Source organism: Scyliorhinus canicula, chromosome 3, assembly GCF_902713615.1.
Source record: "Scyliorhinus canicula chromosome 3, sScyCan1.1, whole genome shotgun sequence".
In the NCBI taxonomy this organism is placed as follows: domain Eukaryota; kingdom Metazoa; phylum Chordata; class Chondrichthyes; order Carcharhiniformes; family Scyliorhinidae; genus Scyliorhinus; species Scyliorhinus canicula.
The window spans coordinates 19,125,863-19,151,302 of record NC_052148.1 but is presented as its reverse complement, the minus strand read 5'-3'; the positions used below and the strand labels follow the sequence as shown (position 1 = coordinate 19,151,302).

The 25,440-nt window shown below is 47.0% G+C and overlaps 1 protein-coding gene across 1 annotated transcript in view; it reads left to right on the top strand.

Annotated features, from left to right (window-relative positions):
- The window catches only part of LOC119963845 (dedicator of cytokinesis protein 2-like), a 1,353,280-nt gene that overhangs the window by 1,321,765 nt on the left and 6,075 nt on the right, over positions 1-25,440 (top strand). The window contains 9 exon segments of the mRNA XM_038793193.1: positions 7,679-7,765; positions 9,742-9,918; positions 11,237-11,320; positions 14,790-14,820; positions 14,823-14,882; positions 14,885-14,925; positions 17,354-17,523; positions 19,232-19,409; positions 22,030-22,129. Coding sequence (XP_038649121.1) covers positions 7,679-7,765; positions 9,742-9,918; positions 11,237-11,320; positions 14,790-14,820; positions 14,823-14,882; positions 14,885-14,925; positions 17,354-17,523; positions 19,232-19,409; positions 22,030-22,129 — 928 coding nt within the window.

The window sequence follows — 25,440 nt, the reverse complement described above, 5'->3', positions numbered from 1 at the left end:
CGCTGAGGGCATGAGCTAGGATGTAGAGCTGGCAGTCTGGCTGGGAGATTAGATCCATGTGGTTTACCATACCAACAAACCCTCTCTGCGTCCTACAGCGACACAGTGAGATTCGACAAAAGCAGATGCTTCCTGCCCCTGTAACAGGACACGTGCTCCACCCTGTGGCTCACTCTTGTTGCTGCAGTTTAGAACCTCACAATTTTCTTTCTGCCATGATTGGCCTTCGTCGAAGATTAACTTGTTGTTACGAAATACTTTACGTGACCTCGGGCCATCTCAGAGTTTATTCAACAGCCAATGAGGTACTTTTTGAAGAGTGGTTACTGCTGTAATGAACAAAGAAAATTACAGCACAGGAACAGGCCCTTCGGCCCTCCCAGCCTGCGCCGATCCAGATCATTTATCTAAACCTGTTGACTATTTTCCAAGGTCTACTTCTCTCTGTTCCCCACCCGTTCATATATCTGTCCAGAAGCATCTTAAATGATGCTATCGTGCCCGCCTCTACCACCTCCGCTGGCAAAGCATTCCAAGCACCCACCACCCTCTGCGTAAAAAACTTTCCACGCACATCTCCCTTAAACTTTCCCCCTCTCACCTTGAAATCGTGACCCCTTGTAATTGACACCCCCACTCTTGGAAAAAGCTTGTTGCTATCCACCCTGTCCATACCTCTCATAATTTTGTAGACCTCAATCAGGTCTCCCCTCAACCTCCGTCTTTCCAATGAAAACAATCCTAATCTACTAAAACTGTCTTCATAGCTAGCACCCTCCATACCAGGCAACATCCTGGTGAACCTCCTCTGCACCCTCTCTAAAGCATCCACATCCTTCTGGTAATGTGGCGACCAGAACTGCACGCAGTCCGATACAACTGTAACATGACCTGCCAACTCTTGTACTCAATACCCCGTCCAATGAAGGCAAGCATGCTGCATGCCTTCTTGACCACTCTATCGACCTGCGTTGCCACCTTCAGGGTACAATGGACCTGAACTCCCAGATCTCTCTGTACATCAATTTGCCCCAGGACTCTTCCATTGACCATATAGTCCGCTCTTGAATTAGATCTTCCAAAATGCATCACTTCGCATTTGCCTGGATTGAACTCCATCTGCCATTTCTCTGCCCAACTCTCCAATCTATCTATATTTTGCTGTATTCTCTGACAGTCCGCCTCGCTATCTGCAACTCCACCAATCTTAGTATCATCTGCAAACTTGCTCATCGGACCACTTATACCTTCGTCCAGATCATTTATATATATCACAAACAACAGTGGTCCGAGCACGGATCCCTGTGGAACACCACGAGTCACCTTTCTCCATTTTGAGACACTCCCTTCCACCACTACTCTCTGTCTCCTGTTGCCCAGCCAGTTCTTATCCATCTAGCTAGTACACCATGAACCCCATACGACTTCACTTTTTCCATTAACCTGCCATGGGAAACTTTATCAATGCTTTACTGAAGTCCATGTATATGACATCTACAGCCCTTCCCTCATCAATAACTTTGTCACTTCCTCAAAGAATTCTATTAGGTTTATAAGACACGACCTTCCCTGCACAAAACCATGCTGCCTATCACTGATAAGTCTATTTTCTTCCAGATGTGAATAGATTCCATCCCTCAGTATCTACCACTGGCAGTTTGCCTTCCACTGACGTCAAGCTCACAGGTCTATAAATCCCTGGATTATCCTTGCTACCCTTCTTATGACAACATGGCAAAATGGCATCCAATTTGTGCACAGCAAGCTCCCACAACAATGTGTAATGACGGCAATTGTGGGATAAATATCAGCCAGGACAATGGCAGGGGAGGAAAGTGCCCCCATTCCCCTGTCATTGGCTTAAAGTCGCATTGGCACAGCCCTGGTTGAAAAGAATGGGACAGTCAATGTAGATTACGTGAAGCAGTGGGTGAGTGATGGAGTGAGGCAGAAGGTTCAAATAGTTTTTTTAAAAAAGAGGGCGGCACGGTGGCGCCATGTTCAGCACTGCTGCCTCATGGCGCTGAGGACCCGGGTTCGATCCTGGCCCCGGGTCACTGCCCGCGAGGGGTTTGAACATTCTCCCCATGTCTGTGTGGGTCTCAACCCCACAATCCAAAAAGATGTGCAGGTTAGGGATTGGACACTAAATTGCCCTTAATTCAAAAAAAAATTAATTGGGTACTTTAAATTTAAAAAATAATAAGAAAGAATCATTCAACAGTTACAACACAAAAGGAGGATAGTCAGCCCTATGAGTATGCTGCTCCCTGCATTAGCAACCCAGCTATTCCAAATCTCCTGCTCTGTCCCCACGAGTCTGAAATTTACTTATCCAATTCCCAGTTGAAAGCCACGATTCAATCTGCCTCCACCACACTCTTAGGCAGTGTGTAATAATCCACAGGAGGCAGGAGTCCCGTCACCACACCAATATTTATTGCCAATAACTAGATACAAGAGCAGCTCCAAATAGTGCTGCTAGCATTCCAGTCAACTTACGACTGCTCACAAAGCCTACACAGGTGCTTATATGGGCCCCCTCAATGAGCTATCATTGAGGGAGCTCATACTGCAATTGGCCAACCAATAATGCTAATTGGAGTTCATTACACCCCTCCCCGCCAAGGTCCGAGGAATTCCTGCCAGCTGGCATTCCTCTGAGCTTCTTCCTGCTCCTCATGCCTGGGTCTGTCACCTCTGTGTCGTCCAGCGGGTCGTTCTCCAATGTGGGCAGGTGTACCTTATAGGTGCCCGTCTTTTTCTTGACGACCTCCTTGGAAGTTGTTCTTCCTCCTCCTCGGGGAGAGGTATCGCGGCGGCCTCGTCGAACGTGTCCATCTCCGACTCTGACGACTGGATTGATGGGGTCTGGCGAAATGCTCGGGGCTGGGGTGTGGGTATCTTTTCCGTCTGGGCTATCCTAGCTTGAGGCGGTCCTGCTTCGCCTGCCTCCAGGTGTGGTTCCGCTGCCCTTATTTGGTCTAGGTGTTCTTCAGCACCTTACCTCCTATTGAAACTTCATAGGATATGGGCCCCTGTTTGGGACCCCTACCGTGCCTTTGACCCACGTTGGTCCAATCCCATAATTCTTGACCCACACCGGTGCCCCCAACCTGGAAATGTCTCTGCTTCCGACTATTATCATGCCCCTGCGTTTGGGCCACCTGTTGTTTCTCCACTTTCCCCGTTAATTTGGGGAAAAGGAGACTCAGCCTCGTTCGCATCCGCCTTCCCATTAAGAGTTCAGCTGGCGGTATGGTCCTGTAATCAAACAGCCAGTGGAGAGCTTTGTGTCCATTGACACTGCCGGCTGCTTCTTGAGTCCCGCTTTAAGTGTCTGGACCGCTCTCTCTGCCAAGCCGTTGGTCGCTGGATGGTAAGGGACCGTCTTGATGTGACGGACTCCGTTTTCTTTTCTGAATTTTCCAAATTCCCCACTTGTGAATGCCCTTCCGTTGTCCGACACCAATACCTCCGGCAGTCCATGTGTTGCAACGAGGCCCCTGAGCGTTTCGATTGTCGATGCTGTACTTGCCACATTTACCCAGTGGACGTCCAACCATTTGGAGTGGGCATCCACTATCACAAAAACATTGAGCCCATGAAAGGGCCGGCGTGGGTCAATATGCAGGCGGGTCCACGGTCTGCCTGACCATTCCCACGGGTGCAATAGCGCAGCTGGTGGCACTCTTTGCTCCTGTTGGCACTCCTGGCACCCATGTACCAAGGCTGCTATGTCTTTGTCGGAAGGACAGAGTGGATGGTAAGGGAGGTGGTGTTGCTCTGTTATTTAAGGATGACATCCGGGCACTAGTAAGGGATGACATCGGTGCTATGGAGGATAAGGTTGAATCCATTTGGGTGGAAATCAGGAATAGTAAGGCGAAAAAGTCACTGATAGGAGTAGTCTATCGGCCACCAAATAGTAACGAGATGGTGGGGCAGGCAATAAACAAAGAAATAACTGATGCATGTAGAAATGGTACAGCAGTTATCATGGGGGATTTTAATCTACATGTCGATTGGTTTAACCAGGTCGGTCAAGGCAACCGTGAGGAGGAGTTTATAGAATGTATCCGCGATAGTTTCCTAGAACAGTATGTAATGGAACCTACGAGGGAAACAAGCGGTCCTAGATCTTGTCCTGTGTAATGAGACAGGATTGATTCATGATCTCATAGTTAGGGATCCTCTCGGAAGGAGCGATCACAATATGGTGGAATTTAAAATACAGATGGAGGGTGAGAAAGTAAATCAACTACTAGTGTTTTGTGTTTAAACAAAGGAGATTACAAGGGGATGAGAGAAGAACTAGCTAAGGTAGACTGGGAGCTAAGACTTTATGGTGGAACAGTTGAGGAACAGTGGAGAACCTTCCAAGCGATTTTTCACAGTGCTCAGCAAAGGTTTATACCAACAAAAAGGAAGGACGGAAGAAAGAGGGAAAATCGACCGTGGATATCTAAGGAAATAAGGGAGAGTATCAAATTGAAGGAAAAAGCATATAAAGTGGCAAAGATTGCTGGGAGATTAGAGGACTGGGAAATCTTTAGGGGGCAACAGAAAGCTACTAAAAAAGCTATAAAGAAGAGTAAGATAGAGTATGGAGTAAACTTGCTCAGAATATAAAAACAGACAGTAAAAGTTTTTACAAATATATAAGTACAAAAAGAGTGGCTAAGGTAAATATTAGTCCTTAGAGGATGAGAAGGGAGTTTTAATAATGGGAAATGAGGGAAATGGCTGAGGAACTGAACAGGTTTTTTGGGTCGGTCCTTCACAGTGGAAGACACAAATAACATGCCAGTGACTGATAGAAATGAGGCTATGACAGGTGAGGACCTTGAGACGATTGTTATCACTAAGGAGGGAGTGATGGGCAAGCTAATGGGGCTAAAGGTAGACAAGTCTCTGGCCCTGATGAATGCATCCCAGAGTGCTAAAAGAGATGGCTAGGGAAATTGCAGATGCACTAGTGATAATTACCGAAATTCACTAGACTCTGGGGTGGTCCCGGTGGATTGGAAATTAGCAAACGTGACGCCACTGTTTAAAAAGGAGGTAGGCAGAAAGCAGGAAATATAAGGCCAGTGAGTTTAACTTCGGTAATAGGGAAGATGCTGGAATCCTATCATCAAGGAAGAAATTGCGAGGCATCTGGATAGAAATTGTCCCATTGGGCAGACGCAGCATGGGTTCGTAAAAGGCAGGTCGTGCCTAACTAATTTAGTGGAATTTTTTGAGGACATTACCAGTGCAGTAGATAACGGGGAGCCGATGGATGTGGTATATCTGGATTTCCAGAAAGCCTTTGACAAGGTGCCACACAAAAGGTTGCTGCATAAGATAAAGATGCATGGCATTAAGGGTAAAGTAGTAGCATGGATAGAGGATGGTTAATTAATAGAAAGCAAAGAGTTGGGATAAATGGGTGTTTCTCTGGTTGGCAATCAGTAGCTAGTGGTGTCCCTCAGGGATCCGTGTTGGGCCCACAATTGTTCACAATTTACATTGATGATTTGGAGTTGGGGACCAAGGGCAATGTGTCCAGTTTGCAGATGACACTAAGATGAGTGGTAAGCGAAAAGTGCAGAGGATACTGGAAGTCTGCAGAGGGATTTGGATAGGTTAAGTGAATGGGCTCGGGTCTGGCAGATGGAATACAATGTTGACAAATGTGAGGTTATCCATTTTGGTAGGATATACAGCAAACGGGATTATTATTTAAACGATAAAATATTAAAGCATGCCGCTGTTCAGAGAGACTTGGGTGTGCTAGTGCATGAGTCACAGAAGGTTGGTTTACAAGTGCAACAGGTGATTAAGAAGGCAAATGGAATTTTTGTCCTTCATTGCTAGAGGGATGTAGTTTAAGACTAGGGAGGTTATGTTGCAATTGTATAAGGTGTAGTGCGGCCACACCTGGAGTATTGTGTTCAGTTTTGGTCTCCTACTTGAGAAAGGAGTACTGGCGCTGGAGGGTGTGCAGAGGAGATTCACTAGGTTAATCCCAGAGCTGAAGGGGTTGGATTATGAGGAGAGGTTGAGTAGACTGGGACTGTACTCGTTGGAATTTAGAAGGATGAGGGGGGATCTTATAGAAACATTGTAAAATTATGAAGGGAATAGATAGGATAGATGCGGGCAGGTTGTTTCCACTGGCGGGTGACAGCAGAACTAGGGGGCATAGCCTCAAAATAAGGGGAAGTAGATTTAGAACTGAGTTTAGGAGGAACTTCTTCACCCAAAGGGTTGTGAATCTATGGAATTCCTTGCCCAGTGAAGCAGTTGAGGCTCCTTCATTACATGTTTGTTAAGGTAAAGATAGATAGTTTTTTGAAGAATAAAGGGATTAAGGGTTATGGTGTTTCGGGCCGTTAAGTGGAGCTGAGTCCACAAAAGATCAGCCATGATCTCCTTGAATGGCGGAGCAGACTCGAGGGGCCAGATGGCCTAATCCTGCCTCCTAGTTCTTATGTTCTTATGTTCTTATGTTCTAAACCTGGCCACCAAACGTAGCTTCTGAGCTAGAATCTTCACTTTGGTACACCCGGGTGTCCGTGATGTAAACTCGGTTAAGATGCCCGACGGCCTGAGCGGGACGATTACCCGGGTTCCCCATAATAGGATACCATCTTCAAACGGTTTTCTTTGGTCCCTTCTTCTCCAGTATGGTGCATCTGGGGCTCCACCTGGTCTTTCCAGTCCCCTGTTAGCAGAAAATGCTCATCTTGGCTAAAACTGGGTCTTTTTGCATCCACAACCGATATGTTGTGCGTCCACTGGTAGGGTGTCCAAAACATTTAGAGTCATTACTGTCTCCTTTATTTTTGGTATTAGCGGCGGGGTGTCCGGGAGGGGAAGTCTGCTCAAAGCATCTGCATTTTCTAATCGCGTTACCAGTCTGTGCTCCAGAACGTATCTATACGCCGCCAGTAGCAACGCCCAGCGTTCGATTCTAGCTGATGCGATCGGGGGTATTGACTTGTCTTCTTTTAATAACCCTAATAACGGCTTATGGTCCGTCACTATGGTGAATTTCCGCCCGTACAGATACTGGTGAAATTTGTTTACTGCGAATATCACCGCCAGTCCTTCCTTCTCGATTTGGGATAATTTTCCTCTCAGCCATCGCCAAGGTCCTCGAAGCATAGGCTATTGGTCGTTCTGCCCCATTCCTTCCTTTATGGGCTGAGACGGCTCCTACCCAATAAGGGGATGCGTCACAAGTGACCACCAACTCCTTCCTTGGGTCATAATGCTCTAGGACATTTTCGGATGACAGCTGTTCCTTAATGTCCCTAAATGCTCGGTTTTGGCGGGTGGACCATTTCCATTCTTGCCCTTTTTTAGTAGCTGGTGGAGGGGTTCTAGGGTGGACGCCCTATTTTCAATAAATTTGCCATAATAGGTTACCAACCCTAGAAATGATTGTAGCTCCTGGACCGTGGTGGGAGCTGGGGCTTCTTTTATTGCCCTTACTCTGTCTTCCAATGGGTGTAAGCCCGACCCGTCTACTTTATATCCCAGGTACGTCTGCATCACAAACCAGCTGTCTAGCCTACTGAGCTAAACCAGCCCTTTTTTTTTCGCGATTTTGTTGGCTGAAGTGCCAAATGGATTAATAGGTCAAGGCTGATTGAATCATGTAATGATGCTCTTCTCTTGCAAACAGTCAATGTGGATTGAAAGGACAACATTCACTACAGCCTACAAGATGCCTGGAATTCTCCGCTGGTTCGAAGTTGTGCAAACATCACTGGTGAGTACTTAGCTATATGAACAAAACTTTGTCTTTGGCGAAGTGCCTTTGGTGCAGTAAACCCCCTCAAAGGACTTCACTAACCAACAGAATCCGACACTAAACCATACAAGTAATATTTTTGCCTTTATGGTTTTTATGGATTTAATGATGCCGCTCAAACATAAATAGTTTTTCGGATGCAATGAAAAACATAATAAATTAAGATATTTAAGTTATTAATTTCCTTCTGTTTTTCAACCCAGGTTGCTGATCACTTTTGGATCAATGTATGCATTTGATGCCTTTGAGCGCACTCGGTGCCTTCTAGTGCATTTGATGCCTCTGAACTTAGTTTAATGCCTCAAAGTGTCTTTGATGCCTTCGAGTATTTAATTTTGATGCTTTCGATCACCTTTCACCGCTGCTGACTACCTGAAAAACCTTATTGTGGATTGGAGCATTCAATGTCAAATGATCGCTGATCATTTTTGAGTGCACTGAGCTCACTCAGACACAAACCTGATTTCAAAATTTTCCGGTGTGAATAGTCAAAGCAGGTGACCAAAAGTTTGGTTAAAGAGGTGGGTTTTGCAAAGCATTTTGCCGAGGGCGAGGAGAGGACATTGAGTAACAGGGAGGTTGAGAGTGGGAATTACAGAGCTTAGTGTCCCAGGCAGCCTAAGGAAAAACTACCATTGGTGCAGTGAGTAAAATCAGAGATGCATAAGATGCCGGAAGTGGAGGAGTGCTGAGATTTAGGAGGGTTTGTAGGGCTGAAAGAAATTACAGAGGTAGGGGGCAGGATTCTCCCAACGGGAGTCTAAGTGCTGCTGCCGGAGTAAAAACCAGAATGTTTTACTCCTGCGTCGGCGCCCGTTCCCAAACCCCGATTCAACACCCTCCGTGGGGCTAGCAGGGGTGTCGCGCAATTTATGGGGCTGGGGCCTCGGTGTGGCGTCAGAGACCCGGCGTCGCATAAAAGACGCGGTGTCTTGAGTCCCGCACATGCGGTGCCAACTAGCGCATGCGCGGTAACCTCGCGGAGCTCTCCGGCCCCTCACCAACATGGCGCCGGTCACACAAGGAAGTAGGCCCGGGGGGGTAGAGAGGCCAGTCCGCCGATCGGTGAGCCGCGACCGTGGGCCAGATCCCATCGGAAGCCCCCCCCGGGAATGGAGCCCGCCCCCCCCCCCCCCCCCCCCCCCCACAGGCCGCCCCCCAAGCCTTCGCGACGAGTACCCGCCAGCAGCGACCAGGTGTGGACGGCGCCAGCGGGACTAGGCTGTTTACGCGCGGCCGCTCGGCCCATCCGGGCCGGAGAATTGCCGCTCGCCGAGCGGCCCGGTGCGATTCGCGCACCGCTAGTTTCAGGGGGGGTTGGAGAATCGCATGCGGGGGTCGAGGCGGCGTGGCGCGATTCGCGCAGTGCCGCGGCGGTTCTCCCAGCCGGCGGGGTTGGGGGGGGGGGGGGGGGGGGGGTGGGGGGGGAGAGGGGGGAGAATCCTGCCCGGGGGGGAGGAGAGCAAGGGTGACAATTTAAAAATGGAGACATTCAGGAACCAGGAGCCATTCCACATCAGTATTCTCAAGAGTGATGGGGAAATAGAGCTTGGTGCAGGCAAGACAACTTGAATTCAGATATCGGCTTTAATAAAACAAAGCAAAGTGCTTCGCAGTGCATTAGTCTGTTTTCGATGTGTACACTCCGTTATAATGGAGATAGACATGGAAGCCAATTTGTGCACAGCAAAATGCAACAAAGCTATTGTCACCCCTTCATTTACCACACAAAGCATTGCTTTACAGAAATGGGATAGGATTGCTCTGCAGAGAGACAGCTGCCATGACTCTATACAGCCAGCTGTTCCCAGGATTGCATTCTCACAGCTGTTGAACCAGAATATACGCCAGACTTTAAAGGGTTAATTAAGAGGGCAAGGCTTGTACTCCGACAAGTGTAGAATACGGCCTATATTGTTATCTTCCTGTTGCAGACCTATATCAGCCCATTGGAGAACGCCATTGAAACAATGCAATCCAGCAACGATAAGATACTAACCATGATCAATCAACACCACAGTGACCCCAATCTTTCCATCAACCCTCTCTCAATGCTGCTGAATGGAACCGTCGACCCTGCAGTAATGGGTGGATTTGCCAAATATGAAACGGTGAGTTTGTCGACAACGTTTCTAAAGGTTCTTTGGTGGGATGTGGGAGCCACTGGTCAGTCCAGCTTGTTTGTTTCCCATCCCTAATTGCCATTGATCTGAGTGACTTCCCAGGACAGGGGGCAGGAATCTGGAGAGAAATGTCAGTTCTGATGAAAGGTCATCGAACTGAAATTTGTAGCTCTGTTTCTCTCTGCAGGTGCTGCCTGCGTGACCTGCAGAATGCTCCCAACATGTATGTCTTTGAACTACAGACGTAAAGATAGAGCAGACACAAAGATAGTCTCCTTAGAGCAGACAAAGTTAAGGAGCAATACTGAGATGGTCAAAATTACGAGGTGGTAGTTGGGGCAGTGGGGGGGGGGGGGGGGGGCGGAGGTGGGGAGGGCAACGGGCAGTGCGGGTTGGTGGGGGGGGGGGGCCGCAGGTGTTTGGTGGAATAAATAAGGGAGACCTGTTCCCATTGGCGGGATGATTGGTCACTAGAGGAAACAGATTTCAAATAATTGTCACAAAAACCAAATGGAAGGTGAGGTGAACCTTTTACACACAGCACGTTGTTCAGTTCTGGAGTGTGCTGCCTGGAAGGGTGATGACAGCAGATTCAGTCGCAAATTTCCGAAGGGAATTGGATACACACCGAAACAGGAAAAATTAGCAGGGCTACAGGGAAAGAACAGGGAGTAACAAGACTTTTTGGAAGGCTCTTTCAAAGGCCCAGCAAAAGCATGATGGGTTGAATGAATGAAAATCACTTATTGTCACTAGTAGGCTTCAATTAAGTTTCTGTGAAAAGCCCCTAGTCACCACATTCCGGCACCTGTTCGGGAAGGCTGGTACGGGAATTGAACCCGCGCTGCTGGCCTGCCTGGGTCTGCTTTAAAAGCCAGCGATTTAGCCCAGTGTGCTAAACCAGCCCTCTGCTGGCTTTTAGTGGTGTCAGTAGCTGATATTGCCCAGATACCTATGGTGATTTGCATTGTGGGGGAGAAATGGGGGTGAAAAACAAAATGGGCAAAATGGTGAGGAATTTTCAACACTAGGCCCAAATCATTGCGAGAGCTGTATCACCTATTTTTTTTCTCTGGAGATCTGTTGGGAAGTCCCATTGTATTTCCGACCATAATGTGATGGAGTTCATCTTAGGAATGGGGGGTGTTGGGTGGTAGGGGAATTAAAGACCACTTCACCAAGCAACCTTGAGACCTGAGCCATTTTGACCATTGTGGGTAAAATGGTCGATGAGTATTACTGCCAGCTGGGAGGGATTAATACATTTTCAAATTGATATTTTTGAACTTCTCCTTCAATCTTTTAGGCATTCTTTACTGAAAAATATATGAGTGAACATCCAGAAGACATGGACAATATAACGAAACTAAAGGATCTGATCGCGTGGCAGGTAAGCATTCTGACTTGAGAGTGTTTAACTGTATGTGAAGGGAAATTGGTTCGGGTATAAATATGTCAAAGGGATTTCCCTCGGAAAGTAACGTTGTCCATCTTTGTTCCCGCCTCAGCTCATTTGCTGCTGATTCCCTCATCCATGTCTTTGTAACCTTACCATACAGCTTTGACTATTCCAGTGCACTCTTAATAGGCCTCCTGCTTTGCACCCTCTGAAACCAGAAGCTCACCCAAACCTCTGCTGCCCATTTCCTAACTTGCACCAAATCCGGTTTAGCCATCAGCCCTGTGTTCACTGACCCACAATGGCAGCTGGGCTGGCAATCCCACCAACAACAAACATTTACATCGCACCTTTCGTGTAGTAAAGGGGTCTCCAAGCATATCACACGAGTGTCATCAAATGATATCTAACCACGAGCCGCATGAGGAGGTCTCAGAAAGGATGGCCAAAAGCTTCTCTCCAAGGAGTGAGAGGGCTGGAACACAGGAACATATGAATTAGGAGCAGGGTTAGCCCACTCGGCCCCTCAAGCCTGCTCTACCATTCAATAGGATCGTGACTAAACTGATTGTAACCTCAGCTCCACATTCCTGCCTGCTCCCCGATAACGTTTCATCCTCTTGTTAATGAAGAATCTATCTAATTCTGCTTTTAAAATATTCAAAGACTCTGCTCCAATGTATTTAGTGGGAGATACACTAAACTCCAAACTCAAAACTCCAAAAGAGTTTTAAGGAGAGAATTCCAAAGGTTAGGAACCAGGCAGCCAAATGGAAGAGTGACTAAAATCGGGAATGCGCAGGAGACCGAAATGGGGGAGGGTAGAGATCTTAGAGCTGGGCTGGAGGAGGATTCAGAGATAGGGCCGCAACCGAGGTCACTGACGGGATTTTACAACAATGAGAGTTACAAAACTGAGCTTTGCAGCTCTGTGCGCAATTTACTTCAATTATCTTTGGCAATTCCTGCATAATTTTAAAAACGCCGCTTAGGTCCCATCCTTGTGCTTCTCTTTTCCCAAAGAATAGACCTCATCCCTCAACATTTCCTCAGAACCTGGATTGTGGATATCTAGAATCACCCTGTCCCCTCTAAAGACTCTTGTAATGACTAGGTGCCAAGATATGTACAGAACACTGTACATGGGACCTGGCCAACAGCACATACCAGAGAAACCTCTTTAAACTTGCTTATTATTTATCTGTCAATTAAACTTGGTGAAGATATTTCAAACTGAACTTTTAACTTTCCTAACCTTCACAGCTTGAGGGCCAGAATATAAAGGGGACAAAGTTTTGTGCCAGCGACACAGAGTCCTGATTAGACATATCTGGAGTACTGGTTACAGATCTGGGCACCGCATTTCATATTGGCTTTGGAAAGAGTGGAGCACAGATTTACCAGAATGCTCCCAGGGTTCCAAGCCTTAGAGTATGAGGGGATATTACGACTGGGATTCGCGGGTTTCCCGACGGCGTGGGATGGATTCCCATTGACACAACGGGAGCAGAAAATCCCGTCCCCAACGAACCGCACGCTAAATTCTCCACCCTCGCCAACAGCGGAGCGAGACGGACTCGGAACTGAGGATCCCGGCCTACACATAGCAGGGTGGTATTCTCTGGACTGCAGAAAGTTAAGAGGTGATTTGAATTGGCGTTTTGGAATTGATCGGGCAGACGGAAAAAATATTCCCCACATGTATTTGTGTCCAGGGCAACAAGCAGAGCCTGCATTTATATAGCACCCTGGACATCCCAAGGCACTTTATTTGGTTTGTCATCAAATGAAATGTATCTCTGAGCCACATAAAAGACTGAATTTTATGGCCCCTCCCAGCGATCGGATTTTCCTGTCCTCCTGAGGGCAACCCCAACCCCTATAGCAGGTTTCTAGGCAGTGTGGTTGGCGGACAACTCAAAATGCTGTTGAAGTAGGCGTGGTTGTGGGGGAGGTGGGGGGGGGACGGTGGCAGAAACTGGAAGATCCCATTGCTGGCCAATGGCCAGCCACCCCTGGCTCACCTTCGGAAAACATACCATGGGAGGAGTGGGAAGGGTGCGGAAAATGCCGCCACGAATAAATCAACGCAGATCGCCAAAGCTGGGTTAATGAGGTAGGTTTTGAGGAATGCCTTGAAGGAAGGACATTTTTTTGACATCTTTGTGGGTGCCACTGGGTGGGCCAACATTTACTGCCCATCCCTGAGGGCATTTTTAAGCATCAGCCACGTTGCTGTGGGTCTGAAGTCATATGTAGGCCGTGGAGGCATTGGTGAACCAGATAGGCTTTTAGCACATCGGTTTGATGGTCATCAGTACACTTTTAATTCCAGGTTTTTATTGAATTTTATTCAAATTTCACAATCTGCCGTGGCAGTATTCGAACCCAGGTTGCCAGGGCGTTACCCTGGGTCTCTGGATTATTAAGCAATACCTCAATTTTAAAATCCTAACTTTGAATTGCCTCCCTGTCTCAGTAATCTATTCCCGTAGCCTCACAATCATCCGAGATACTTGCGGTCTTCCAGTTCAGGTCTCTTGCACGTTCCTCATGTTAGCTGCCCCACCATTGGTGGCTATGCCTTCAGCTTCCAAGGTTCGAAGCAGTGATCTTTTTCACATATCTCTCTTTATCAGATTTGGGGAGGTGGTGGCCTAGTGGTACTGTCACTGGACTAGTAAACCTCTTGCCGAACACACACACACGCACGCATAGTCTCCCCCCTCACACACACACTAGCCTTATGTCCTCTTCACAACTTACTTCCCTACTTACCTTTATGTCATCAGCAAATTTGTCAACCATCCCATCAGTCCCTTCATCCAAATTATTTATAAATATTGTAAAGAGTTGAGGCCCCAGTACTGACCCCTGTGGCACACTCCTCGTTTGAACCTCCATCCAGAAAGTGGCCCATTTATGCCTACCCCCTGTTTCCTGTTCACCAGACAATCTTCTATCCATTCCAATATGTTACCTCCGACACCATGAGCTTTTACCTTCTGCAGACTGAATCAGCCATGATCTAATTGAATGGCAAAACAGACTTGAGGGAGTGAATATCCTAATATCCCTGTGTCTGCGTTTCCTCCCACAGTCCAAAGACATGCAGGTTAGGTGGATTGGCCATGCTAAATTGCCCTTAGTGACCAAAACAAAGGTGCGGATGGGGTTATTGGGTTGCGGGGATAGGGTGGAAGTGAGGGTTTAAGTGGGTCAGTGCAGACTCGATGGGCCGAACGGCCTCCTTCTGCACTATATGTTCTATGTTCATCCAATCTCTCCTCGTAGCGACACTTTTCTAGCCCCGGCAACATTCCAGTAAACCTCTGCTATGCAACAATATCCCATCAACGTTTGAGACAACATAATTTCTCTGCTTTTCAATGTTCCCTTCCCTGTAAAATAAACGGCCAAAACAAAAATTGTGACTCTCCTTTCTTTCTCTCCCTCAAAGATCCCACTGCTGGACGAGGGGATCAGGGTTCATGGAAGAAGGTCACGGAAGCTCTCAAACCTTTTCATGATCGGATGGAGGAGTGTTTCGCCAACTGAAAGCCAAAGTGGAGAATCAGTACGGAGTTCGAGACCTGGTGAGTGAATCTTACAGGAGCCGTTCACACTGCGATGGGGGATCATGGTTGTGGGGGGGGGGGGGGGGGGGGGGGGGTGTTCCGAGTTCAAACTGGTTCAAAAGTTAAAGTTTGGACTAACGTTAAGAGGTCCTTCAGGAAGTAATGAGAAGTGGCTTTTGGCTCAAATCCTGGGTTAAGGAACAGTTGGATCGTGTGCTGGGAATAACTATGATGGTTGTCCTGAAGGTATTTCAAGTGAATAGAAAAATGTGATGAGGTGAAAAGTACGTTGCTAATTTTCTGAGAACCATTTTATACTGGGAGTTAAAATTCCCTCCCCTAACTAGAGCAAGTCCTATCCCTAATGTCAGCAGGTTATCATCCAGGATGACATAATTGTATAAAATTACTTAGAAATTGTGCAGAAGAAAATAAACTACTCAATGCAATAGGTCCATGCTAGTCCATTCGATTCTTCTCCCAACCTTCATCTCACCCCATCAACATTTCCTTCCATTCCTTTCTCCCTCATCTTATCTAGATCCTCTGAAATGGTATTTGCATCAAGCGTTTTTCCCGTTGCAGTAAGTTCCACTTTCTCACCACTCTAACAAAGCTTCTTCTGAATATCCTACTGGATTATTAATCTACATCTTATATTTAGAAGCTTCTGTTTGGGACACAGCGGGTGAGATCTTCCGGCTGTTCACGCTAGCGGGATCTTGCGGTTCCGCCAAGGGTGCCCCCCGCAATGGGTTCCCAGCGGCGTGGGGCGGATTCAATGGGAAGTTCCATTGACAGCGACGGGACCAGAAGATCCCGCCGCCGGCCAATGGGGGCCGCCTCCCCCCACCGATTAACACGCCGTGAGGAGGCCAGAGAATCTCGCCAACCAAGTGGAGATGTTATCTCAACAGACACCTTATTGAACCTTTCATGATTTTGAAGATCTCCATTCGGCCATCTCTCAGCCTTCTCTTTACTGGAGAAAAGAATCCAGTCTGTTCATCCTTTCCTGATGGTGATACTCTTTCGGCAGTGTGATTGTTAGAATCAGGTGAGAAGGAATAAGCTGGCTCCCCTCTTTCAGAACACGCACACACACACACACACACGCATAGTCTGCCCCTCATACACGTACGCACGTACATATGTACGCACACACGTACACATAGTCTCGCCCCTCACACACACTGTCTCCCCCTCACACACACACACACACACACACATACAACTCCCCCAAACACACATAGAGTCTCCCCTCACGCGCATGCACATACACAGTCTCCCCCTCTCATACACCCACAAACGCAGTCTGCCCCACGCACAAATGCACACACAGTCTCTCCCCTCTCACAGTCTCCCCTTGCACATGCACAGTCCCTCCCTTACACACACAAGCACACACACACACACGCAGTCTCCTCCCACACACACACACACGCAGTCTCCTCCCACACACACACACATGCATAGTCTTCCCACCCTTACACACAAATGCATTCACACGCACAGGTGCAGTCTTCCCCTTTACTTACACACACTTCAAAAAAAATACAAATCAGTCTTTGGCTTGTCCATGAGGTGTAGAAGTTGGTATTTTCCGGCTGTTCAGTTAGGTGATCTCGGTGGAGCTGTGACCTTGACAGATTTGCAGCTCATTGACGATACTTGATCATTTGTCCCAGAGGAAATGATGACCTGGTTTTCTCCACAGGGTTAACTGCAGACGCTGTCTTATTTCTTTCTGCTTGCTGATTGCTTGTTAACTTGCCTCCAGCAAGGGAGGAAGTGAGAGAGATAAATCCTTCTTTCTTCTGTCACTGTCACTCAGCCTGTTTTTAACCCATTTCCTCAGTGTATTCTTGGGAGGCATGTCTTTCATCCACTGTCTGCTTTCCTTCATCTCAGAACCTTTTCTACACATTCTGAGATATAAATCACAGGAGATGGGTCCTTGGGTTCCTGATGAGACGTAGAGGAGACAATCTATTGTCTCTACAAACACAAGAGATTGAAGCCCAGCCTTTTGCATGTTCTATACTTTTCTTTCAAGTCTCGCTGTTTGAAGAGGGCTTTGACATCTCTCAGGGTGGTAGATGTTTTAAGGACAGATCTGCCAGTATAATCCACATAGGAATTTTCCAGAAAGTGGTCACTTAACAGGGTCGGCATATTTACACATATTTCTTTAAAAAACACAGCTCTTCCTTAAAAAGTTCAATATGCCCATAGATAGTTGGGAAAGCTGTAATGCTCTTTCCTGACAGTATCATCCTAGACATGTTTTGTTGCAACCCGCTCCAGTGTCTGTACACCTTGTATATTGATAACAGATTTACTTGCTTGTGGCTTCTTTGAGTGAGATTCTCAATTTAACCCTTGAGAGTGAGGTCCTGTATATTCCGATCAAATAAACACTCTTGGATGTGGCATTATTTTCCAGTCATTTTTAGAAGAAAGACGAGGAGGAGGAGGAGGAGGAGGGGGAGGAGGTGGCGGGGGAAGTCGTCCTCGCTCCATGGTCCGGTCTTTTCGGCCTCTGTCGGTGATCTCCTCGAGTTCCTTGAGTTCCACGAGCTCTGACAAAGAAACATCCAGAGTTTCTGTGGACAGGTACGTGAAGAAGGAATTGTTATTTATTCACCACTTTTCCCACCTTCGCCACAAACCAAAGTGTTCCGTGGACAAAGAGGTACTTTTGGAGGGTAGTCTTCAGCTGCGTTGATGTGGTGCTCTATGGCTTGGGCCCCCCTTAGTGATGGATAATAACGAGCAGCAAGTGGCGCGCTCAATCAGAAGCTAAACCCGTAAACATACACACATATATCACCATCCCTTGTCATTGCGGCAAAATACGGGAACTCAATGGTATCACCATCACTGAATTCCTTACCACCAACATCATCATTTACTAGAAACTGACTGGTTGAGCCATATAAATATTGTTGCTATAAGAGCAGGTCAGAGGCCGGGAATCCTGCGACAGCATGGTAGCACAGTGGCTAGCTCCGTTGCGTCACAGCGCCAGGGTCCCGGGTTCCATTCCTGCTTGAGTCACTGTCTACGCGGCGTCTGCATTCTCCCCGAGTCTGCGTAGGTTTCCTCAGAGCGCTCCACTTTCCTCCCACAAGTCCCGAAAGACGTGCTTGTTAGGTGAATTGGACATTCTGAATTCTCCCTCAGTGTACCCGAACAGGTGCCAGAGTGTGGCGACTAGGGGGTTTTCACAGTAACCTCATTGCGGCGTTAATGTCAGCCGACTTGTGACAATAATAAAGATTATTATGATTATATGACTCACCTCCTGACTGGCCAAAGCCTCTCCACCGTCTACAAGGCACAATCAGGAGTGTGATGGAATACTCTCCATTTGCCCGGATGAGCGCAGCTCCAACAACACGCAGGAAGCTCAACACCATCCAGGACAAAGCAGCCCCACAAGATCGACAGCCTAGCCATCACTCCCTCCACCACCGTGGCAGAAGTGTGTACCATCTGCAATATACACTGCAGCCACTCGCCAAAGCTCCTCTGTCAACACGTTCCGAACCCGTGACCTCTACCGCCTAGAAGGACAAGGGTAACACATACATAGGAACATCACCACCTGCAAGTTTCCCTCCAAGCCACTCACTGTCCTGGCTGGGAAATATATCGCCGTTCCTTCTCAGTCACTGAGTCAAAATCCTGCAACTCCCTCCCTATAACAGCACTGTGGGTTTACTCACACCACACAGCCTGCAGTGATTCAAGAAGGCAGATCACTACCACCTTCGAAGGGCAATTAGAGAGGGCCTATAAACGCTGCCCTGGCCAATGACGTCCACCACCCTTGAAAGCGGAAAAACAACCATTCCTAAAAAATAGATTATCCTAAATCCGTGTGCTAACTGGCTGCCACATTTCCTTTTATTTTTATTCGTTCAGGGAATGTGGGTGTTGCCGGGCCAGCATTTATTGCCCATCTCTAATTACCCTTGAACTGTGTGGTTTGCTGGACCACTTCAGAGAGCATTTCAGAGTCTGGAGTCACATGCAGGCCAGACCAGGTAAAGGTGGCTGATTTCCTACCAACAAGATGGTTATTTGCAACAATCAACAATGGTTTCATGGTCATCAATTTCACCATCAGCCGTGGTGGGATTCGAAGCCAGGTCCCCAGAGCAGTACACTGGCTCTCTGGATTAATAGTCCAGTGACAATACTACAGTGAGTACTTCAGTGACATCAGAGAAGCATGTTATTGGTTGTGCAGCACTTTGACATAGCCAGAGATTACTAGAGGTGATACCTAAATGCAATGTTTTGTTGTTGGTGATAGTGCGGAGCCACCATTGCCAAAGAAACAAATCTCCCGCTCCCAGGAGAAACCTCTGGACAGTGGGATGAAAGAGCTTGAGGAGAAGAAGCTCACCAGGAGGGACAACAGGATCAGCGGGCTGTTTGCCTCCAAAAAATCATCTGTGTCCGCTCCCCCGCCTCCTCCTGATGTCGATGAGGTGAGAGAACACATTTTACCTTCCCATGCGGCAATCGGTTCCCTCTCTTCCCTATTTGTCATAAAGTTGTTTGAGGAAATTTTCTTTTTCCTGTTAATGAACAAAGGGTAAGTTCTTGAACTTTACATCTTCCCCAACGTTGGATATGTTTCCTCCTTCTCCATCCATCCCCTCCGATATCTAATTTAGAATCCAATGCCCCTATTTCCATCAGTCACACTCAGAACATACCCTGAGCCCCCCCCCCCCCCCCCCCCCCCCCCCCCCCCCACCCCCCCCCCCCCGTCACACCCGAGGCCAAGACTCGCCCTCGGACGAGATATTCCCGCTGGGGTTCAAGGTTCAATGACCTCGGACCTCTTCAGGCCTCCTCTGCGACCCGCCCTCCCACCAAATCCCAGCCCTGCCCAGAGTCCCAAACGTACTGCCGCGCCCTGGATGGGTGCAATCTGGGTTGAGATTGTTGGGTGGCTCTGCCCGACCTGTGCCACGCAACTCCCCACTGCCCCTCTGCCAACTCTCACAATCATCTCAACATAGGTAGATTGAACGTGACACACACAGGAAGGGAAGTCCGAAGAGAGATTGTGTGTTCTTCCCGAACTGGTGCTTCACAAGCTGCAGAACAGCCATTCACAGCAGGACGGCACAAGAAAATGAACCCAGATCATACCACGAAGAGATTTTAAGTGTACAGGCATGTGTACAAGGTACCATCCTTATCAGGTTATTACAACTCACATGAGGACCTGAAATATTTAAAAAGAAATTCAAACTTCCAGATAATAACTCCAAGAATGACACATCAAGGTTTCACATTTTAAAACATTTACAGTAATAAATGACCACAAACACTACTGACTAAACACTAACTTAAACTTTAATTAAACTTGCAACAATAGAATGGAATACCCCTCTTTTTATTCTTAGCCCAGCTAGAAAAACACACTTCACAGGTATACTTTACACCAGGCTAGTCCCACCTTTTCATGTGAAGGTCCACTTTTCAATTTGTGTCTCAGTCATGGGGCTGATGGGCACTTTTCAGGAAAACAAAGTTTGGTACAGCAGTAAATATGCATGTTTTTTAAAATTGCTGAGGCATGAAAAGAAGCAAGTTGTTGGGTGAAAGCAATAAATTGATCATTTTTTAAAAAAAGAATAATAAATAAAAGTGAGTGTGAGAATGTGTGCTGGTTAGGGGCTGGTTTAGCTCACTGGGCTAAATCACTGGCTTTTAAAGCAGACCAAGCAGGCCAGCAGCACGGTTCAATTCCCGTACCAGCCTCCCTGGACAGGCGCTGGAATGTGGCGACTAGGGGCTTTTCACAGTCACTTCATTGAAGCCTACTCGTGACAATAAGCGATTTTCATTTCATTTCATTTTCATCCGGCTCACTCCCAGAGCCAGGGTGCTCACTCACTCATTCTCACCCACTCTTACAATCGGTACGTGTGTTTGTTGGTGTGTGTGTTGGTGTGTGGGGGTGTGGGGGGGGGGGGGGGGGGCACAGGGTGAAGGTGAATGAGAACTATGTGACAGAGAGTGAGCCAGGCACACACATATACGCACAAATTGCCTGAACCCAGTCTGACCCCCATACTCCGAGCTCTGGAGACAGAGAACAGACATTCCACTGCTTCCTGCTCATCCAATCAGTGGTAAATGCAGGGACAAACCAGCTTGTGACTGGACGAGCAAAAAGCAGCATTTTTCAAATCTGAGTCTATTCAGTGGACTTTATTGTATGTCCACCGATGTTTGGTGGCACACATTCAAAGGAATGCGGGCCACAATCCGGCCATTTGGACAAGGGTGCTTTATACTGTGCTTTACATAGAAATACAGTTTCCCAGAATCAATATAAAGTGATTAGCTCTTGAGGGTTTCTCCTGATAACTTGGATTATTAGAACCATTTTTCACACTGAGGTTTTCTTTGTCTGGAGAATCATCCCCCTAGCCCAAGCTAGGCAACTCTTCCAGTCTCTTTTAACTCCCCACAAATCAATTCGATTGTGTGTTTCCACCTTCAGACCTGCATGTTGAATCATAGTGATTTTTTTTGCCCTTTCTTTGCAGTGTGTGGGTGTATCTTTACAATGTGCATATGTCTATGTGTGTGCCTGGGTATGTGTGTGTAAGTCAGCACAGGGTTGTACAAGATGGAAGGAAAAGAGTGGGCTGTGCTAAATGGTTATTTCTCAGACTGCAGGATGGTGGACAATGGTGTTCCTCCAGGGTCAGGGCTTCTTTTTGTGCCATATATAAATGACTTAAATATTGGAATACGGAGTAAAATTTCAAAATTTACCAATGATACCAACTTTGGAGACTGGTAAACTGTGAGAATGATATGAATCGCCTGCAACAGGACAATTAGGCAGGGTGTGGGTGGGCGAGTTGGTGGCAGCCAGGACACAGACTGAATTTTACAAGCCTCCCATCCTGCCTTCAAACACACCAGTGAGGTAATGTAAGATCCAGCTTCTGACTCTACGACTGCCTGAGGGAGAATATCTGAAACTGAAAAAGCCGTGGATCTTTACAATGAAGCTCAGTTGAGTTGATTACTTCTCATGATGATATTTTGATCATGTCAATTCCTATCTGTTTCTAGGAGCCTTCTCGGTTGTCACAAGTGGTGAGTGACACACGAATGGTGGAAAGTCTTCCCCATCCAGAGCAGGTGGCCAAAGAAAGAAGTCCAAGTTTATCAGGTGGGGGCTGGTATTTGCATCATAGCAGCTTTATGTGCTGTTCCTTCTTCTCTTTCCTCACCTCCCAGCTCTTCTGTTCCTCAGTCTGAGAGACATGTGGCAACCTCTCATACCTAACTCTCAGCACAGACGAGCATACGAAATAGGAGCAGGCGTAGGCCATTTGGCCCCTTGAGGCCTGAGCCTACTCCCCCACTCAATGTCTGATATGCTGTGTTTCAAATTCCATATTCCCATCTAGCCCTCCCACCGCCCGATAACCTTTGATTCCCTTGCCAAGAAAGAATCTATCAAACTCCCCCCCCCCCCCCCAAACGCAAAGAATATTCAATGACCCTTCCTCTAGCCTTAGGGGCTGGTTTTGCACAGCGGGCTAAACAGCTGCCTTGTAATGTAGAACAAGGCCAGCAGCACGGGTTCAATTCCTGTACCGGCCTCCCCGAACAGGTGCCGGAATGTGGCAACTAGGGGCTTTTCAGAGTAACTTCATTGAAGGCAACTTGTGACAATAAGTGGTTATTATATGGGCTGATTTAGCACAGTGGGCTAAATAGCTGGCTTTTTTTTAAAAAAGCAGACCCAGGCAGGCCAGCAGCGCGCGTTCAATTCCCGTACCCGCCTCCCCGAACAGGCGCCGGAATGTGGCGACTAAGGGCTTTTCACAGTAGCCATTTGAAGCCTACTTGTGACAATAAACAGTTTTCATTTCATTTCATTTCTACCACCTTCTGAGGCAGAGTTCCAACGTGTCGCAAACCTCTGAGAGAAAAAATTCTCCCAATCTCTATCCTAAAAAGGGCGACTCCAAATTCTAAAACAGTGCCACCTAGTTCTGGCTCACCCACTCCTTTCCTCAACCACCTTGTCAAGAACGCTCAGGATCTTATATACTTTAATCAAGACATCCCACACTCTTCTAAACTCCAGCTGAAACAAGCCCAGTCTGTACAACCCTTCCTCTCATGACAACCCGTTCACTCCAGGTACCAATCTAGTAAACTTTCTCTGAACCACGTCCAATACATTTACTTACTTCCTTAAATAAGGAGACCAAAAGAGCACACGGTATTCCAGATGTGGTCTCTGTGAAACTGAAGCATAACATTCTTACTTTTATGCTCAGTTCCTGTCGTAATAAAGGATCACATTCCATTAGCCTTCTTAATCACTTTTTAAAAAAAATTTAGAGTACCCAATTTGTTTTTTTCCAATTATTGGGGAAATTTAGTGTGGCCAATCCACGCTAGATTTATCATGGACAATCTAACGCACATCTAAAGAAGTGGGAGCAAAACCCACGCAAACACAGGGAGAAAGTTCAAACTCCACACGGACAGTGACCCAGAGCTGGGATCGAACCTGGGACCTCGACGCCGTGAGGCAGCAGGGCTGATCCACTGCGCCACCGTGCAGCCAGCCTTCTTAATTACTTGCTGTACCTGCATACTAACGTTATGTGACTCATGCACGATGAGCATCCTGGATCCCTCTATGCCTCGGGATTCTGCAGTCATTTTCCGTTTCAGTAATACTCTGCTTTTTCATCCTTCCTGCAAAAATGAACAACTTCACATTTTCCAACATTATACTCCATCTTTTTTTTGATTTGATTTATTATTGTCACATGTATTAGTATACAGTGAAAAGTATTGTTTCTTGCATGCTGTACAAACAATGCATACCGTGCATAGGGAAGGAAGGAGAGACTGCAGAATATAATGTTACAGTGATAGCAAGGTGTAGAGAAAAGACCAACTTAATACGAGGTAGGTCCATTCAAAAGTCTGATGGCCGCAGGGAAGAAGCTGTTCTTGAGTCGGTTGGTATGTGATCTCAAACTTTGGTATCTTTTCCCTGACGGAAGAAGGTGGAAGAGAGTATGTCCGAGGTGCGTGGGGTCCGTAATTATGCTGGCTGCCTTTCTGAGGCAGCGAGAATTATAAATAGAGTCAATGGATGGGAGGCTAGTTTGCGTGATGGACTGGACTACAGTCACAACTTTTTGTAGTTTCCTGCAGTCTTGGGCAGAGCAGGCTCCATACTAAGCTGTGATACAACCAGAAATAGTGCTGTCTATGGTGCATCTGTAGAAGTTGGGAGAGTCATAGCTGACATGCCAAATTTCCTTAGTCTTTGAGAAAGTAGAGTCGTTGGTGGGCTTTCATAACTATAGTGTCAGCATGGCGGGACCAGGACAGGCTGTTGGTGATCTGTACACCTAAAAACCTGAAGTTCTCGACCCTTTCTACTTCGTTCCCATTGATCTGGACAGGGGCATGTTCTCCATTACGCTTCTTGAAGTCGATGACAATCTCCTTCGTTTTGTTGACATTGAGGGAGAGATTCTTATCGTCGCACAATTCACCAGATTCTCTATCTCATTCCTGTACTCTGCCACATTTTTACACTCTGATTCAACATAACCACATCCTCATGCACCGTCTTCTTCACAACGTATTTTCCTAACTATCTTTGTGTCATCTGCAAATTTAGCTACCATTTAGCTCTCTTTTTCGAAGTCATTGATAGAAGTAGAAAATATTTGAGGCCCCTGCACAAACCCCGGCAGGGCTCCAAATGTCACATTCTGCCAATCAAAAAAGACCTATTTATGCATACTCTCAGGACGGGATATATTCCACCCTGCCCTCTGTTAGATTCTCTATCTTCCGTCTACACTCTTACTCATCGTTGTTTTGAGATCTGACCCACTACGTTCATGTCATCAGCAAACTTATCGATGGAATTGGAGCCAAATTGTGCCACACAGTCGTGTGTGTACAAGGCGTATAGGAGGCTAAGTACGCAGCCTTGCGGCTTCCCGGCATTGTGGACTATTACGGAGGAGGTGTTGTTGTTCATTCTTACTGATTGTGGTCTATGGGTCAGGAAGCCAAGGATCTAGTTGCAGAGGGAGGAGCCAAGTCCTAAGTTTTGGAACTTTAAATGAAAATGAAATGAAAATCGCTTATTGTCACGAGTAGGCTTCAATGAAGTTACTGTGAAAAGCCCCTAGTCGCCACATTCCGGTGCCTGTCCGGGGAGGCTGGTACTGGAATCGAACCGTGCTGCTGGCCTGCTTGGTCTGCTTTAAAAGCCAGCGATTTAGCTGAGTGAGCTAAACCAGCCCCTTGTGAGCTAAACCAGCCCCTAATATGAGTTTGGCTGGGATTATGGTGTTGAATGCGGAGCCATAGTCAGTGAATACAGACTTCTGAGTATTTCCAGCATTTTCTATTTTTATTTTTTATTTCTTCCTCCTGATTAAACTTTTAGTTCTTCTGTTGTTTATATTCTGATCAATCATCTGA